At 40.4% G+C, this 18,289-nt stretch overlaps 2 protein-coding genes across 2 annotated transcripts in view; both read right to left on the bottom strand.

Annotated features, from left to right (window-relative positions):
- LOC104672830 (reticulon-3) overlaps nt 1-18,289 on the bottom strand; it is a 72,937-nt gene that overhangs the window by 34,179 nt on the left and 20,469 nt on the right. The window lies entirely within an intron of this gene.
- LOC115893534 (reticulon-3) overlaps nt 637-18,289 on the bottom strand; it is a 37,523-nt gene continuing 19,870 nt past the window's right edge. Inside the window, exon 2 of the mRNA XM_030917709.1 lies at nt 637-3,010. Within this exon, the coding sequence (XP_030773569.1) occupies nt 669-3,010 (2,342 nt within the window). The 3' untranslated portion in view covers nt 637-668. The remainder of the gene's footprint in view (nt 3,011-18,289) is intronic.

Genomic DNA, 18,289 nt, shown 5'->3' with positions numbered 1-18,289 from the left:
CCGAGATCACGCCACTGCACTCCAGCCTGGGGGACGCAGTGAGACTCCGTCTCAAAAAAAAAAAAAAAGAAGAAAAAGAAAAGAAGTAACTGGCCAGACGCAGTGGCTCACGCCTGTAATCCCAGCACTTTGGGAGGCCAAGTGGGCAGATCACAAGGTCAGGAGTTCGAGACCAGCCTGGCCAATATGGTGAAACCCTGTCTCTATTAAAAATACAAAATTCAGCCTGGCATGGTGGCTGACACCTGTAGTCCCAGTTACTCGGGAGGCTAAAGCAGGAGAATTGCTTGAACCCGGGAGGTGGAGGTTGCGGTGAGCCAAGATCTCGCCACTACATTCCAGCCTGGGTGACAGAGCAAGACTCTGTCTCAAAAAAAAAAAAAAAAAAAAAAGAAAGAAAGAAAAGAAAAGTACCTTGAAATATAACCGGAGCATAGAAAAAAGTTTTAGGGGAAGACTAATGTTACAAAGTGGTCTACTGCTTTGGGAAATATTGGTATTAAGGAAACCAAATCAAGCAATCATTTAAAAAAAGACGAGAGAAGAATCTGCCTTTCCCATCATACAGTATATTTGTATTCTAGCCATAATTTTGTAGGTATAAATCAGACTAACATAAATGGCACGCTGATAAGTAATCAATCACAGAATTAACCACATGCAGTATTCTAATATAAATGGTTACCTGAGAAGTCTGTCAGAAGTCTTGCTAGGACATGCTTTTTTACCAATTCAGTCTTGCTAAGGCTGGAAACAGCATCTACCCTAGAAGTTTCTCTGATAGTAGTGGGTTTTTGGGAAATCCCAAGATCGGATCCATTCTTGACATTATGTTCTAGGATGTCATATGATCTCTGTGGCCAAGATTCTGGGGCAAATGTGAAAGTTTGCTTCAGTACTTCTTCAGAAGGCAATTCTGCGTTATGCTGTGCAGAAGCTGACTTCTCAACCTGTCTTTCACCTAATTCTTTAAGAGCCTTAATTGTGAGCTGTTCTTGTTCTAAGTCAAGAGATGCTACTGGAGTACCCTGGGTAGGGAAAACACCTAGAGGCTCACTTCCATTTGTTTCTTTGCTTTGTTCGCTGTATTTGCTTCCAATGCCTTTAATTTCAGAACCACTGGACTCACTTTCATGTAAGACTTCTACAGGAGGAGTTGTTTTAAAGTCTGTCATCTTCTCTGATATTGCTTTAAAGGCATTTCCTTCACTATCTACTATTCCTTTATCTCTGGTTTCTGTAAAGGCTGCTATCAGGTCCTCTGGGGAGGAATCATCTATATGTTTAACATTTTTCCCATGTAATGACTCCAAGTAGGCAGATGTTGTCACATTTAATGAGAATTCTGTCTCATTAAAAACATTTGGAGACACTGTTGAAGGAAGTTTGGGGTTCTCAGTAGTAACAGGCTTTTCAGGAGCAACTTCACTCACATCTTCTAAGCCGACATTTATTTTGGGTACTTTTGCTGCCTCACTAGCTGGACTCCTTCCAAGAATATCAGGTTGCTCTTGATGCAGCTCAGAGTCACTGACCAACTCTTGAAAGTTTTTAGATGTTTTTTCTTCTCTCTTATAACTGGGAATCTCTTTGATTTCTCTTTCACCTGTTTTTACAACAGCACTTGGAATGGAAACAGGTTTTTCAGCTTGAATTTTCTTATTTTCAAATGATAGATCTGTTGTGATGTCCTCTATTACTGTGTCATCAGACTCACCAGAACTATCAGCTTCTGTGATTTCTCCCAATGCAGAGCTCTGCCATTTCATTTCATCTTTCAGGTGGTCGTCAGGTAAAACCACTTTCATTGTGGCCACTCCAGAACCCAAAAAGTCACATTTCTCAGGTGGAGATCCAGGTAATTCTGCAAGTGTTTCACCCTGTTTCTGCATATTGCCTTGCACACCTTTGATACTGAATTCTTTTGTGGAATTGAAAGAGTCGGGTATAGGTTTTCCAGTGATAGCATTTTCTTGCAGGAGAGATGCTTCTGTCCAATCACCTGTTGATTTAGTGATGGGAGTGCTCCCATTAATAGAACATACAGGAATTTTCTGATGAGTGTTAACTTTAAGATTTACAACTGGAATTTCTGAATTATATTCACTCATGTCAAGTCCTGTAGTTTTTGTGATGCAGTCAGAAGATTTATCAGTCTGTTGTTTCACTTGGGGAACCAGATCCCAAGTCAGTATTTCGTTAGTAAAGTTATGCATGTCATTCACGCATCTAGACACCTCTTCCAGTGCTGCATTTGTGTGTGAAAACTGCCTACTGAGCAATGCAGACATTTGATAACGTCCTGCCTCTTTATTTCTCAGTGGAAAAAGCTTGTCATTAGTCTCTGAAATGTCTTCGGATGATTCTCTATCAGTGTGCATAGACCAGCTACCAAAATCATCTGTGCTCTCCTTATACGAGTCTTTAAATTCTTTGTCAAATGCTGCTTTGTCAATAATTACTTCAAATGGTGATTCAGGGGAATCCTTTTCAATAACACCATCTCCTGAAACTTTGGATGGGGACAAAGAGTATGTATATATGCCTTCTATCTTAGAGTTTTCAGTAGGTGGTTTCTGGGCTGTTAGCAGGGTGAATCTGTCATCAGCATCCAATGCAGTTTTAGCTTCCCTACTTGATACCTCATTTGGGTTCTTGGTCTCTTTATCTATTTGCTCTTCCACTTGACCAATTTTCTTTGAAAGCAAGGCAGGATGCTCTGGGAAACTGGCTGGAATAGAAGGACGGTCACAATGAACTTCTGCTGCAAGAGAAATTGGAGAGTCTGATATGTTGTTGCTGATCCCCTGAGGCTTTTCCACCTTTTTCATATCCAGAAGATCCAAGTGGTCTTTTCCTTCTTTGGCTAAAATAGGCTGGCTCCCTACCACATTGCTTTTTTCTCCATGTAGTATTGTAAGGCCATTGTTATGTATTTCAGAAGATGAAAGAAAGGAAGAAGTCATAATTTCTGAAGATGGCTCATCAGAACAAAGAGAGCTCAATCCCTCTATGATCAGAATTTCAAAGAAAATAATTGTTTACCAGGCACAATTACACATTAGCTAGCCAAGCCAAGCAGCATGCTTTTTACTTTTTAAATTACATAAATATATATATATACACACACACACAGGATGTATATATACACACATAAATATGTAACAAAACGATCAAGTTATCCTACAGGACATGCATAAAGCTGCCAACAGTGAAACAGAAAAGCCATATCATGCCACGAACTGCAAATAACAAAAAAATTTCCTAACAAATACTTTTTGGACTACTTTTCCATTGTAAAGAGAAAGCATAAAGAAGGGCAGAAAGATTGAGAAATCTTGGGAGGTTTTTTATTATTTTGGTAGAGCTAATCAACAAAAGCAAAATAATTTATACAAAATAAATAACCTGATACTATAAAGAGTTGATAGACTTCAATCTGTAAGCTGAACAATTCAGAGCGCAGACTGCCTCTATAAATCCACTATTATAGTCTCACAATCTGAGAAGGAAAAAAACAAGTGGCCAGACTTGTTTTTGATTTTTAGGAGATGCAGTAGACCCTCCCTGAACCTGAAAATGAGACTAGAATTATTCTATTCTATCCACAGGAAGAATCTGTCCCATGTACAAATAAATAGCTGGGATGTTCTAAACTAAAGGGTACTGAAAAAGGTGGACCCCCTCCAAAATCTTTTTTTTTTTTTTTTTTTTAATACAGAGTCTTTTTCTTGTTGCCCAGGCTGGAGTGCAATCACATAATCTCAGCTCACTGCAACCTCCACCTCCCAGGTTCAAGTGATTCTCCTGCCTCAGTCTCTCAAGTAGCTGGGATTACAGGCAGGCACCATCAAGCCTGGCTAATTTTTGTATTTTTAGAAGAGACGGTGTTTCACCATGTTGGCCAGGCTGGTTTCAAACTCCCAACCACGAGTGATCCACCCGCCTTGGCCTCCCTAAGTGCTGGGATTACAGGTGTGAGCTGCCACGCATGGCCCCTCCAAAATCTCTTGTACTAACTTGTCATTGAAATCAATATTGTACTGTGCAAATAGATTTCTTTGGTTAAGACAGAGTTAACTGGGCCGGGTGCAGTGGCTCACCTGAGGTCAGGAGTTCGAGACCAGCCTGGCCAAAATGGTGAAACTTCGTCTCTACTAAAAATATAAAAAAATTAGCCAGGCGTAGTGGCAGGCACCTGTAATCCCACCTACTCAGGAGGCTGAGGCAGGAGAATCCCCTGAACCTGGGAGGCGGACACTGCAGTGAGCTGAGGTCATGCCATTGCACCCCAGCCTGAGTAACAAGAGTGAAACTCCATCTCAAAAAAAAAAAAAAAAAAAAAGAGTTAACTCCAGAATTACTTTTAAAATAGAAAATATCCTTCTCAAAGTAATATGTTGTCTTATCAGTTAATAAGCCATCAATCTACCACACTGTTTTCTAACTTCCTACTCTAACAAGTTTTTATGGGGAAAAGGATCAAAACAAATATCCCAAGGGCTGGTGCTTTCTTACTTCACTTATTTGTTTGTATTTGAGACAGGGTCTTCCTCTGTCCTCCAGGCCAGAGTGCAAGTGGTGCAATTGTGGCTCATTGCAGCCTTGACCTCCTGGCCTCAAGCTATCCTCCCACCTCAGCCTCCCAAGTAGCTGGGACCACAGGCACATGCCACCACACCTGGCTAATTTTTAAACTTTCTACAGACATGGTGCCTCGCTACATTGCCAGGTTGGTCTCAAACTACTGGGCTCAAGCAACCTGCCCACCTTGGCCTCCCAAAGCGCTCGATTATAGGCATGAGCCACCAAGCCCAGCCCTGGGTGCTGTCTTTCTTGCATACTCTTGTATCTTTGGAGGTGGAACAAAGTGGGTCTTAAATAGCCCCAAATAAGTGAATCAAAGATTCAGCTTGGTCAGCTGAGACCTAAGTAGGCTCAGGACAGCAATGCCTTGAGCATGAATAACTGGGAAAACGTGACAGAGAAGTTCTTTTAGGATTATCTTTATTCAGCCTATGTTCCCTTTCTCATGTAAACATCCGAATACCAGATAAAAGCAAAATTATGACATCATTCAAAATTATTTTATTAAAGACAAAAATATTTTACAATAAATAAAATTCCACTATTATAAAAATGTTTTGAAATGCCATATAAAGTTCCCCTACTTCAACACATCATGAAATTTGATGTAATAAGAGCTGAGCTTTAGAAATAGTATAACTGAAACCTGGTTATTAGAATAAAAAGTCTTTGTACATTAAGGAAAACGGTTAAAGCTTGGTGGCAAAGCTGTATTACCAAAACAAAACACTTGAAGTAAACTATAACTCATATGTAGTTCTAATTTAGTAAAATATGGTTTGCATCTGCCATCATATAGTATGGATATTCAGCATGACTAGATTAGGGCATAACAGAAATGAAGCCCAGCACTGTAGGTTAAAAGGTTCAAATATCTGAAGTGTAAAGTACTACAGATCACATTTAAATCAGAAATATTCCACAGTCTGAGCCATGCATTGTTACTGAAGCTACCAGTGTTTCTACCAGAAAGCATTCAGTGAACTACAGTTATTGTAAAACTGTTTGGAAACCTCTCTCTTCAAACAACTCTGAGTTAAGTCAAACTGACTCCACCCCACAGGGAAGGTTCAGCTTATATGTTTTTTTATGTGTTTTTTGTGTGCTTTTTTAAGACAGAGTCTAGTTCTGTCGCCCAGGCTGGAGTGCAATGTTGTAATCTCGCCTCATTGTAACCTCCGTCTCCTAGATTCAAGCAATTTTCCTGCCTCAGCCTCCCGAGTAGCTGCGATTACAGGCGTGCATCACCACACCTGGCTAATTTTTTGTATTTTTAGTAGAGACGTGGTTTTACTACACTGCCCAGGCTGGTCTCGAACACCTGAGCTCAAGCAGTCTGCTCGTCTCAGCCTTCCAAAGTACTAGGATTACAGGCATGAGCCACTGCGCCCAGCCAGCTTATGGAGATGGAGATTTCAGATGATTCAGATCTGTCATCTTACAGATGAAAGTCTACAAAATGAATTAGTAATAATTCAACAAGTATTTATTGAGTGCCTACCACGTGCCAGACATTGTTTTAGAAACTGGGCTTAAAGCAGTGAATAAAATAGAAAAAATTTCTTGCCTTTATGGAGCTTACAACACAGAGGGGAAGGCAGACAATAGGCAAAATCAGTAAGTAAAATGATGATGACAATGATATAGTGGTGATGGTGCTTGATTAAACTAAAAAGAAAGCAACCAAATTGAATGCTAACCAAAGAATATTCACATCACTGGGAAGAGCACAGTAAAACTGTCTATGCTTTAGGAGGACACAAACTGCTCAGTTTATCAGCTTTGCTTTTCTCTTAACTTCCTTGAACTTTTAGTACTCCAAAACTTTCAAGTTAGGTGTAGAATAATCTTAGGTAAAACTAAAGATAAAGTTAGAAGTCCTATTTTCAGAATACTAAGAAGTCCTCTACTGAGCACCATAATGGCCTGACAGACTTCAAACATTAAAGATTATTTAGGCTGGGTGTGGTGGCTCATGCCTGTATCTCAGAACTTTGGGAGGCAGAGGAGGGAAGACTGCTTGAGTCCAAGAGGTCAAGATCAGCCCGGGCAACATGGTGAGACCCTGCCCCTAAAAAAATAGAAAAATTAGCTGTGCATGGTGGCACGTGCCTGTAGTCCCAGTCACTTGGGAGGCTGGAGTGGGAGGATTGCTTGAGTTTGGGAGGTCAAGGCTGCAGTGAGCCACGGTCATGCCACTGCACTCCAGCTTGGGTGACAGAGTGGAGAAAAAAAGAAAAGAAAAAAAGAAAAAGAAAAGGAAAAAAAAAGTAAAGAAAAGGAAAAAAGAAAAAGAAAAAAGATTACTTAATATGACATGGTTACTAGATATATTTTAAAAAACCTCTAATAATGTTCCCTAATAAAAATGTTATAACTTACTATTTAGGGTGTATATTATTTTTGGGGGCAAGCTCAGACGGTAAACAGAGCTCAGTGCTGCCTTCATTTCTCAGTGATTGTGAGATGCAGGCGCTAATCATTATTGTCAGTCAAGCCTTCCCACGTGTAGAAAAATAAGGTAGCATCATCATCTGAGCTTTAACTTTCATTATTTTGTTTAGAATTTCAGCAAATGACAAGACCATTTTTGGCTAGCTGAAACCCTAACAAATTTGGACAGAGCTGACCTGTACCAAGACAATGGGAAAAACTGGGCTGGAAGTAAAAAGTGTATAAAGGCATGAAAACATTAAATAGAATGAAGACCAAAAACTAATAAGCCTTTTAGAACAGCTCCGATAAGCAAAGACTCTTCCAATTGGTCAGTATGGCACTTGTAGTCACTAGTGTTGCACAAGTCAGTACGTGGCAAAAGGACAGAAAAGTCTAGTGAATCTGAAGGCAGTTAGCTCCTAAAACACTAAATACTGTAAAACTGTCTGGTGGAATAAATCTGGATTATTTTATGTCTCAGAAAATGTCTACCACTTTTCTTTTTTCAAAGATTCATCCCTTCACATGCACTCCAAGAGCCTTTCAACATTACTGAAAACAAATTGCCATCAAAACTCTCATTATGAACACTTTCTAAATTAGTTCTTTGCTATAATGGAATTTAATGTGGATATTCATTTTCAAGAGTTCTAATCACTTAAAAACATGGTGCTACTCTAATTATTAACAAATAAGGTCATAGATCTAGTAGATTTACTAAAAAGGTAACCAGCTGGGTGTGGTGGCTCATGCCTGTAATCTGAGAAGCCAAGGTAGGGAGATGGCTTGAGCCTAGGAGTTTGAGACCCACCTGGGCAACACAGTGCGACCCCATCTCTACAAAAAAATTAAACAATTAGCCAGGTATGGTGGCATGCACCTGTGGTCCTGACTACTTGGGAGGCTGAAGTGGGAGGACTGCTTGAGCCCAGGAGGTCGAGGCTGCAGTGAGCCATGCACTCCACCCTGGGTGACAGAGCAAGACCTTATCTCAAAAAAAGGGGGGTGGGTGAGAATCAATATATGGTAAGAGGTAAAAAATGTCATATCCCCACAATGATCATGAACATGTTCTCAAACTTATCAAGTACTCAGCTCCATGATTACTCATCTTCTTAAACTCTAAATACTCCACTGAGATATATTATCTGAAACAAAGACTAGGAAATTAGTTGGTAGTCATATTTTAAATTCTAAATTTTTAGACCCAAATAAATTTTTTTTTTTTTTTTTTTGAGATGGAATTTCACTGTTTTAGCCCAGGCTGGAGTGCAATGGTGTGATCTCGGCTCACCGCAACCTCCGCCTCCTGTGTTCAAGCGATTCTCCTGCTTCAGCCTCTGGAGTAGCTGGGATTACAGGCATGCGCCACCATGCCCAGCTAATTTTGTATTTTTAGTAGAAACGGGGTTTCTCCATGTTGGTCAGGCTGGTTCGGAACTCCCGACCTCAGGTGATCTGCCCACCTTGGCCTCTCAAAGTTCTGGGATTACAGGCGTAAGCCACCATGCCCGGCCAAAAAATTCTTATTAAAAAATTCGAAGTCGGCCAGGTACGGTGGCTCACGCCTGTAATCCCAGCACTTTGGGGGCCGAGCTGGGCAGATCACGAGGTCAGGAGTTCGAGACCAGCCTGACCAACATAGAGAACCCTGTCTCTACTAAAAATAGAAAAAATTAGCAGAGTGTGGTGGCGCATGCCTATAATCCCAGCTACTCAGGAGGCTGAGGAAGGAGAATCGCTTGAACCCAGGAGGTGGAGGTTGCAGTGAGCCAAGATCACGCCATTGCATTCCAGCCCAGGCAACAGTGTGAGACTCCATCTCAAAAAAAAAAAAAAAAAAAAAAAATCGAAGTCCTCTCATCCCAATTACTAATTGTGTGTCCCTGAGTAAACTGCTTAATCCCATCTCATCAAAATCTCATCAAAATGGGAAAATTAAAGCACCTAACTTTAGAACTGCTATGAGGATTAAATGAGTTAATACATGTTCACAGCAGTATCTGCCACTTAGTAAATCCCCAATAAATGTCCCCAAACACCACATTCTCAAAAAACTCTCTTGACATAGAGACTCCAGGTGAGAGAAAAGGCATATTGGCAAATTGTAACCACCTTCATCTGGTATAATATAATACAGAAAATCCTCATGTAGAGCTTTAGACACTTTCCCTTCTACCATTCACATATTAAGGGAAATAATTCAAAGAGCTTTTATTTACTTTTATTTACTTCAAAATCTTGGGTGATGCAACGTCTGAATATGTTGGTACAAACCAAACGCCTATGGCATCCCAAGAATTATGCTAGGTTCTATGCAGATAAAGATGTTTGAGAGCCCAGCCTGGCATGGCGGCTCATGCCTATAATCTCAACACTTTGGGAGGCTCAGGTGGGAGGATGGCTTGAGCCCAGAAGTTAGATGAGCCTGGGCAAAATGATGAGACAGACCCCTTCTCTATAGAAAATTTTAGGGCCTGGTGCGGTGGCTCACGACTGTAATCCCAGCACTTTGGGAGGCTGAGGCGGGCAGATGACCCGAGGTTGAGAGCTTGAGACCAGCCTGACCAACATGGAGAAACCCCATCTCTACTAAAAATACAAAATTAGCCGGGAATGGTCGCACATGCCTATAATTCCAGCTACTCAGGAGGCTGAGGCAGGAGAATCACTTGAACCTGGGTGTGAGCCGAGATTGGGCCATCACACTCCAGCCTGGGCAACAAGAACGAAAACTCTGTCTCAAAAAAAAAAAAAAAAAAAATTTTTTTTTTTTTAATTAGCTTGGTGTGGTGGCACATGCCTGTGGTTCCAGCTACTCAGGAAGGTAGGTGAGCCTGGGAAGTCGAGACTGCAGTGAGCCCTAATTGACCCACAGAGTTCAGCCTGGGCAACAGAGTGAGACCCCGTCTCAAAAAAAAAAAAAAAAAAAAAAACCCAAAAAACAAAACCAAAAACCCCACAAGAGAACTCAACAAATAAGAAATTCTAAGCCAACATTGAAAGATAACTAACTTTTCCTTTTTTTGAAACAGTCTCAGTCTCACTCTGTCAACCAGGCTGGAGTGCAGTGGCCTGAACTCAGCTCACTGCAACCTCTACCTCCCCAGTTCAAGGGATTCCCCTGCCCCAGGCTCCCGAGTAGCTGGGACTACAGGCACACACCACCATGCCCGGGTAATTTTTGTATTTTTAGTGGAGATGGGTTTTGCCATGTCATCCAGGCTTGTCTCAAACTCCTGACCTCAAGGGATCCACCACACCCAGCCAGTAAATTTTCCTGAACAAAATGTTTCGCAAATGATCTTTACCACCAACAGGGTCAAAGTATATTTTAGTTCAATGTACAACCAGTTGAACAATTTAATAACCAAGCACAGAGACAGCCTTTGGCACAATTTTTCACAATCCCTCTCAAATTTAAGAGTAACTACTAGTTCTCCACGGGGTTTATCTCTGATTTACTGCCTCTGTCCTTCCTAAAGAGGACAGAGCTCAGGAATCTGTATTACAAGGTTCCCAGGCAACAAACTTGGTTTCAGAATCACAGCCTTAATATATCTGGTATGTGTTGGAAGGGCAGAAAGATAACGGCCATACTTCAGAGCTCTGGTCCCATAAAATCCCACAGGAGGAGCCACTCTCATGGCTTCTCCTCACACAGATGGGCTTGAACTCGGCACAACTTAAGAGTAGCAAGGCATGCAGCAGGAGTGGTCTTCCCTTGCCTAAACACTTCCATATACTAATTCTAAAGTATAGTAATTCTGCATTTTTATTGGAATAAGGAAAAAACCACATCTGACTAGAAAATCTGGTATGAGAATTGAGGCAGCAATTTCTCTCTTTTATGCCCAGAGTATTTTATCCTTCAGAGCAAGATGGGGAGTTTAAAACAACATGATCAAAAAAAAAAAAAAAAAACTACAATGTCTAAGACTGGGCACAGTGGTGGCCGCCTGTAGTCCCAGCAACTCAGGAGGCTGAGGTGGGAAGATTGCTTGAGTCCAGGAGTTTGACCCCATCCTGGGAAACACAGTGAGACCACATCTCTTAAAAAACAAACAAACAAACAACCAACAAAAAGTACTTATGAGTAAATACATTTGAATTGAAAATCCTTCATATACTATTTATTCTGCTTCTTTTTCCTCAAAGTGTCTCTTAGATAAAGATTTAGTACTCATCTACTCAAGTACTTACAACTTCATTACTAAAAACAAAATGTGATCTATAATTAAGGAATAAGGAATGTTATATACTATATCAAAGAGTTCTTCCTAAAAAGAGTAAATAGTTTAAAATCAGGTTATAGTTACCATGTTGTTAATTACCCGCTCACCTAAGAAATTCATTACTTTTTACTAAAAGGATATGTATAACATGGAATCACTGTATACATCAGTGAACAATGGGTGCCAGCCTGTAGTAGCCACTAACTTACTTTTTCACATCCATACTATGCATATTCATTTGAGGGAGGTTTGAAATATTCAGGTATAGGTTTTCCTACACTTGAATTTTCTCATGTTCACAAAACAAGACAAATTCGTGCAAAACAGTATCAACAACTTTCAGCCACAGCATCAAAATAGGAAGTTAGCCAGCAGACACTCTGCAGCCAAGCTAGATTCTAAACAAAAAGTCTCTTTTACACAAAGAAAAATGTTTTTCTTTTGTTTTGTTTTTGTTCTGTTTTTTTTTAAAAAAGGCTGTAACTGGCAAATTTATTTTTTTCCTCAATGCTTGCCCCCAAGTTCAGGGTTGTAACTTCCTATTCCAGATGCCTACTGCATTAGTCAAATTGAATGCAAGCGTTCATTAATGCAAATGTGCTTCCAATGCGGCATGGTGGATGGATCCTCTCTTTCCAATCTCATTTTCACCTACTTTTCTTCCAATGCTTTCTAAAGAAACAGTATTTTCCAGCTTCCACTCTTATCAAAGGTTTTGAAAAGTCAAACAAAATTTCAGTCTGATTTTGTTTTTGTTGGAGGAAGCATATACCCCAGATGATACTAAATTATATCACTAATAGCGTTAATATGGTCAAAACAATAGTATCTACCTCTTCTGCTGTCATGATTTTAATATTAACTTCAAAACGCCATCTCTAAAAAGAAGTCAAACCCTAAAATATAGCTAGTTTATCTGATCATCTTTATTACAGGTACAGCAGTTATGACCATGGCTTTGGCATCCTCCATCTGTCACTTACTTGCTGTGTTACCTTGAGCAAGTGATTTCACCATTTTCAAGTCATTTCAATTGGTAAAAGAGCCAGTCCCTTTCCTTCATAGAACTGCTTATGAAGATTAAATGAGATGATTCATTTAAAGTTTACTGGGCATAGTAAAAGTTCAATAAAAATTAGCCACATACTACATCTATACTTCTGTCAATATCTTCATATGTTTTTATGAAGTACAGGAAAACATTAAAATGTAATCCACTATTTTGAAACTCTCAGGGATTAGGCTGAAATATAATGTTGCTTCATGGAAAAAGGAAGCCATAAGCAAAAGACTGCAAGGACTACTCAGGGGTACTCTATTGACATTCTAATTAGAAATCTATTCATATCAAAAGTTTAACTTCCTAGCTTATGTAGCTATATTCTCAAAGCACTACAATTTAGTAAATATCACAAAATTTACTTTAAAAAACTTTAACTGCCTTTTACTCAGTCTGAACAGGATAAAAAAAATCATGTCATTCTTAAATCTTAAAAAGTCCTATTTAGCTCAGGTATGGTGGCTCATGCCTGTAATCCCAGCACTTTGGGAAGCTGAGGTGGGAGGGCCGCTTGTGCTCAGGAGTTCAGCCTGGGCAACCTAGTGAGACCTTGTCTCTGTTTTTTTTTTTTTTTTGAAGTCCTATTATTACTACATATTGCTTAACATGATTGGAGTATATAAAAATAGCCACAATTTCCCTAAGGCTAGATAGCTAAGGTATATGAAGCCAAAGAAATTAGTTGGGTTAGTGTCAGTGACGGACTCAAGGTGCATGCTGGTGGCAGTAGTCACTTTCAGAGGCCCATGTGGAAGTGGACTGTTCCCAGAGCCCTCATCTCCCTCCCAGGGTTTTAATATAGTTAACCAACTATATCAACAGCTTCCTCTTCCCTTATTTTCACTAAGGCAGACTGGAAGCTACCAGTCTTGGCTACCCTAGAAAACACCTAATCATCTGCCAAGGTGTTCCCTCAAACAACTGAACAGACTAACCTCTAGACCACCAATGGCGTAGGGTCCCACTGGGCTACTTTTCCATCATGTGTTTTGTTTATTTGTTTGTTGCAGGAGAAAATGCGACTAATAGAGGTTAAATGAAACCCATTCGAGAATAGGGCATTCTTTTTGTTTTGTATTGTTTTTCAGATGGAGTTTCGCTCTTTCGTCCAGGCTGGAGTGCAATGGCGTGATCTTGGATCATTGCAACCTTTGTCTCCCAGGTTCAAGTGATTCTCCTGCCTCAGCCTCCCGAGTAGCTAGTATTATAGGTGCCTGCCACCACACCTGGCTAATTTTTGTATTTTCAGTAGAGACGGGGTTTCACCACGTTGGCCAGGCTGGCCTTGAACTCCTGACGTCAGGTGACCCGCCTGCCTTGGCCTCCTGAAGTGCTAGGATTACAGGTGTGAGCCACTGCGACCAGCCGGATAGGGCATTCTTAATTACCTTTTTACAATAACGCTATTCTCAATCTACACCGGTCAAAAAAAATTTTTTGTAAGCAAAAACGAAGAGTAAGTATATGCTATCTTACAAATTCTAATACACACTGTGAAACTGAAGCCTATTTAAACATTCATTTTTAATTTAAATCCTTTTTATTTACCTTCCTTCTACTTGAGTGCACATGTAATTTCTGTTAACCAGGGATTAAAATAATTTTTAAAGCTATGACAGTTATCTTTTCAACACGTCATACATTAGGTATGTTAGCCATGGGTTACATGGGGTTACACTGTTACACCGTTTAGAGTATCAACTATCCCTTTTCTTTTTATTTATTTATTTATTTATTTAGACAGAGTCTCGCTCTGTCGCCCAGGCTGGAGTGCAGTGGCGTGATCTTGGCTCACTGCAAGCTCCGCCTTCCGGGTTCACACCATTCTCCTGCCTCAGCCTCCTGAGTAGCTGGGACTACAGGCGCCCGCCACCACGCCCGGCTAATTTTTTTTTTTTTTTGTAGTTTAGTAGAGATGGGGTTTCACCGTGTTAGCCAGGATGGTCTCGATCTCCTGACCTCATGATCCGCCCGTCTTGGTCTCCCAAAGTACTGGGATTACAGGCGTGAGCCACTGCGCCCGGCCTAACTATCCCTTTTCTATATGAAAAAAGTGACTTGGCCTGGCGACATGACCCATGCCTGTAATGCCAGCACTTTGGGAGGCCAAGACAGGCGAATCACTTGAGGTCAGGAGTTTGAGACCAGCCTGGTCAACACGATGAAACCCCGTTTCTACTAAAAATACAAAAATTAGCTGGATGTGGTGGTGCATGCCTGTAATCCCAGCTACTCAGGAGGCTGAGGTGAGAGAATCGCTTGAACCTGGTGGGTGGAGGTTGCAGTGAGCTGAGATCACACCATTGCACTCCAGCCTGGGCGAAAGAGTAAGACTCCATCTCAAAAAAAAAAGAAAAAAGAAAAGAAAAAAAAATAGTGACTTAAGATTAGAATGTATTCTTAAATATCTGAAATACAGGAGAGGAAATAATTATTTGTTCTATTTATACTATATTTTTCTTCCACAGTAGAATAAATTTAATACCTATTTGCTTAAATTATTTTCTCCTAAGGAAAAAAAAAACCCTTAAAAATATAAATATGGTCAAGTTCCAAATGTCAAGAACAACTTAACTACTTAATATGTTCGAGTTACTTTCTAACATTAACAAAATTTCTATCTTTTAATGTAAACATGTTAATTTCAGAGGTCATTATTTGGCTCACAAGATATCCAAATTCACATAATAAGGCACATTATAAAGGAATTGGGGTTCTAATGTCATCAGTTTAAATTAAAATAAACAAATTATTGGTCAAGTGTGGTGGTGGCTCATGCTTATAATCCCAGCACTTTGGAGGGCTGAGGTGGAAGGACTGGTTGAGCTCAGGAGTTCCAGACCAGCCTGGGCAACATAGCAAAACGTTTCTACAAAATAAAAATTAAAAAATTAGCAGGGCATGGTGGCATGTGCCTGTATACAGTCCCAGCTACTCAGGAAGCTGAGGTGGGGGGATCACTTGAACCCAGGAGATTGAGGCTGCAGTGAACTATGAATGTGCCATTGCACTTCAGCCAGGGTGACAGAGTGAGACCCTGTCTCAAAAAAAAAAAAAAAATTCCCTACCACGTTTCCTAAGGAGCAGGTTTAACCAGGCAAAAGTTTCACTAATTTTTTTTAAAATCCCATTATGTTTGTATTCTTATAAGGTAAAAGTCTTTTGCAGCTACAGAACTCCACAATCTATCTAGTGATTTTAATTACTTTTTCCTTTTTTAAAATAAAGGTTCTCAATTGACCTGTATTTGGGTCTAGTACAGCAGCACAAATGAAGTAATACTTTATTATTAGTATAAATTGATGAAGCACATAGTACCCTCTCTTTCAGCTTCTTGGCAATGTTACCTCCACAAACTGATTCCCTTCCCTACAGATTGACAGATTAAAAACAAAACAAAACAAAGCCACAACTCAATCTCTAGGACAAGAAGCCCTGGTTGCCAAAAGTCACATAACTGACTTGTTCAATGTTCCTAGGCAATTTGGAACTAGCCTAACTTTTATGACGTATCTCAGATAAATTCACATTAAAATACCCTAGCTAGGTTGGTATTTTTCTGGTTCAGTGGAAGCACACTTTTATACTGTTTTTCCAAAACTGCTACCTCTCTAAACCAGTTTCATAGCTGCAAATCAATACATTAAATGCATTCTAGGGGTTGGGTGTTTTCTGAGCCACAATTTTGTTGCTGTTGGTGGTGGTGGTGGTGACACACGGTCTTGCTCTGTCACCCAAGCGGGAGTGCAGTGGCACGATCATCGCTCACTGCAACCTCTAACTCCTGGGCTTAAGCAATCCTCCCACCTCAGCCTCCTGAGCAGCTGGGACTATAGGCATGCACCACCAATGCCTGCATTTTTTTTTTTTTTTTTTTTTTGAGACGGAGTCTCGCTCTGTCGCCCAGGCTGGAGTGCAGTGGCTCGATCTCAGCTCACTGCAAGCTCCGCCTCCCGGGTTCCCGCCATTCTCCCGCCTCAGCCTCCGAGTAGCTGGGACTACAGGCGCCCGCCACCGCGCCCGGCTAGTTTTTTGTATTTTTAGTAGAGACGGGGTTTCACCGTGTTAGCCAGGAGGGTCTCGATCTCCTGACCTCGTGATCCACCCGCCTCGGCCTCCCAAAGTGCTGGGATTACAGGCTTGAGCCACCGCGCCCGGCCATGCCTGCATTTTTTTTGTAGACACAGGGTTTCACCATGTTGTCCAGGCTGGTCTCAAACTCGTGAGTTCAAGTGATCTGCCCGCCTTTGCCTCCTGAAGTGCTGAGATTACAGGTGTGAGCAACTGCACCTCGCCTCTGAGCCACAATTCTATCTGCTCCAAATTCTGGTGGGCAAGTTTTTAATTTTAAAGAAATACTCAAAACTACACCTGAAGTTTATGCTATGTTACAGAGTCCACCCAGCCTCATTTTATTTTATTAACCATTACAGGAAACCCACTGGAAACTGATAAATAGAAAGAATCAGCTTGTAATTAGTTTTTATTTTAGGGGATTTGGGTGCAATAGAAGACTTGTGCCTCATATCCCCAGTTACAGCCTCTTTCTCAACATTTTTCTTTTACCAATGCACACAAAAAAATTACAGACTTGCCTTGTGAGGTCGAAAATAGAGATACAGGCTGAGAGGAAGAGGAAGAAACAAAGGAATCTGAAAGAAAATATACAGCATGAGAATGTGACAACCTCACACAGGAATTTTAACTTTAACTTTCTTTTTGATGGGGAGGAAGAGTCAAGCATCATAATTTCATTGGGTTTAACAGGAAGGAAAACTCAAATCTTTATTTCCAATTATTGCTTTCACTCACCTGATAGCAAAATCTTATTTTATTTTCAAGATGCATTTCTAAAAGTTAATCCATTCAATTTTTTTTTAGTCAAACATTCTCACCTTCAAAAAAAGAAAAGAGGAATCCCTAGCATTTTACATTAAGCACAACCTCAAGAACAGATGCTGCTGCTCTTTTACTCTGTAGAAAAGGGAAAATAAGTATCTGAGTACTAATTAATATTTGCTTTTAACCATTCCTGAATGCATTTTGAGGAGTTAAGTCACTAATAAAAGCATTTAAAAATATCTAATTGGCAAATATGCAAAGATGACCCTAAATTGTTTTTAAAACTCACAATTAATCCATGGGGAAAACAGGACTATATGAGAAATCTATCTTCTAAAATTATAATCCTCTAGACTGGGTGCAGTGGCTCACATCTGTAATACCAGCACTTTGGGAAGCTGAGGCAGGTTGATCAACTGAGGTCAGGAGTTCAAAACCAGCCTGGCCAACATGGTGAAACCCCGTCTCTACTAAAAATACAAAAATTAGCCAGGCGTGGCAGCGCACGCCTGTAATCCCAGCTACTCAGGAAGCTGAGGCAGGAGAATCGCTTGAACCCAGGAGGCAGAGGTTGCAGTGAGTCGAGATCGCGCCACTGCACTCCAGCCTGGGCAACAGAGTGAGATTCCTTCTCAAAAAAAAAAAAAGAAAGAAAGAAAGAAAATTATACTCCTCTAAATTCAGCAACATGTATCAAAATTTAAAAAGCACATATTCTCCTCCCAGTCCCCCTGCACACTACTCTCTAACTCTACAGTTACACTTCTAAGAATTTATCCTACAGACATATTTGCATACATGCACAAAGATATGTGTATAAGGATATTCATAAAAGCTCTGGTTATAAATATTAGGAATACTCTAAATGACCATCAACAGAAGACTAAAGTTACACCTATCACTTGCTTTGGCAACACATATACTAAAACTGGAAGGATACACAGACTAGCATGGCCCCTAAAGTTATTTTTTTTTAAGTTACTGTGACATACTTGCTGCCATGAAAAAGAATGAGGTACAGCTATACTTTGGTATCTGAGAGGGATTGGTTCTAGAACCACCCCCTGGCCCCCCAAAATCTGAAGATGCTCAAGTCCTATGTATAAAATGGCATAGTATTTGCATATAA

This window comes from Rhinopithecus roxellana, chromosome 15, assembly GCF_007565055.1.
Source record: "Rhinopithecus roxellana isolate Shanxi Qingling chromosome 15, ASM756505v1, whole genome shotgun sequence".
In the NCBI taxonomy this organism is placed as follows: Eukaryota; Metazoa; Chordata; class Mammalia; order Primates; family Cercopithecidae; genus Rhinopithecus; species Rhinopithecus roxellana.
The sequence above is the reverse complement of the archived record's forward strand: the minus strand, read 5'-3'. Positions and strand labels throughout refer to the sequence as shown.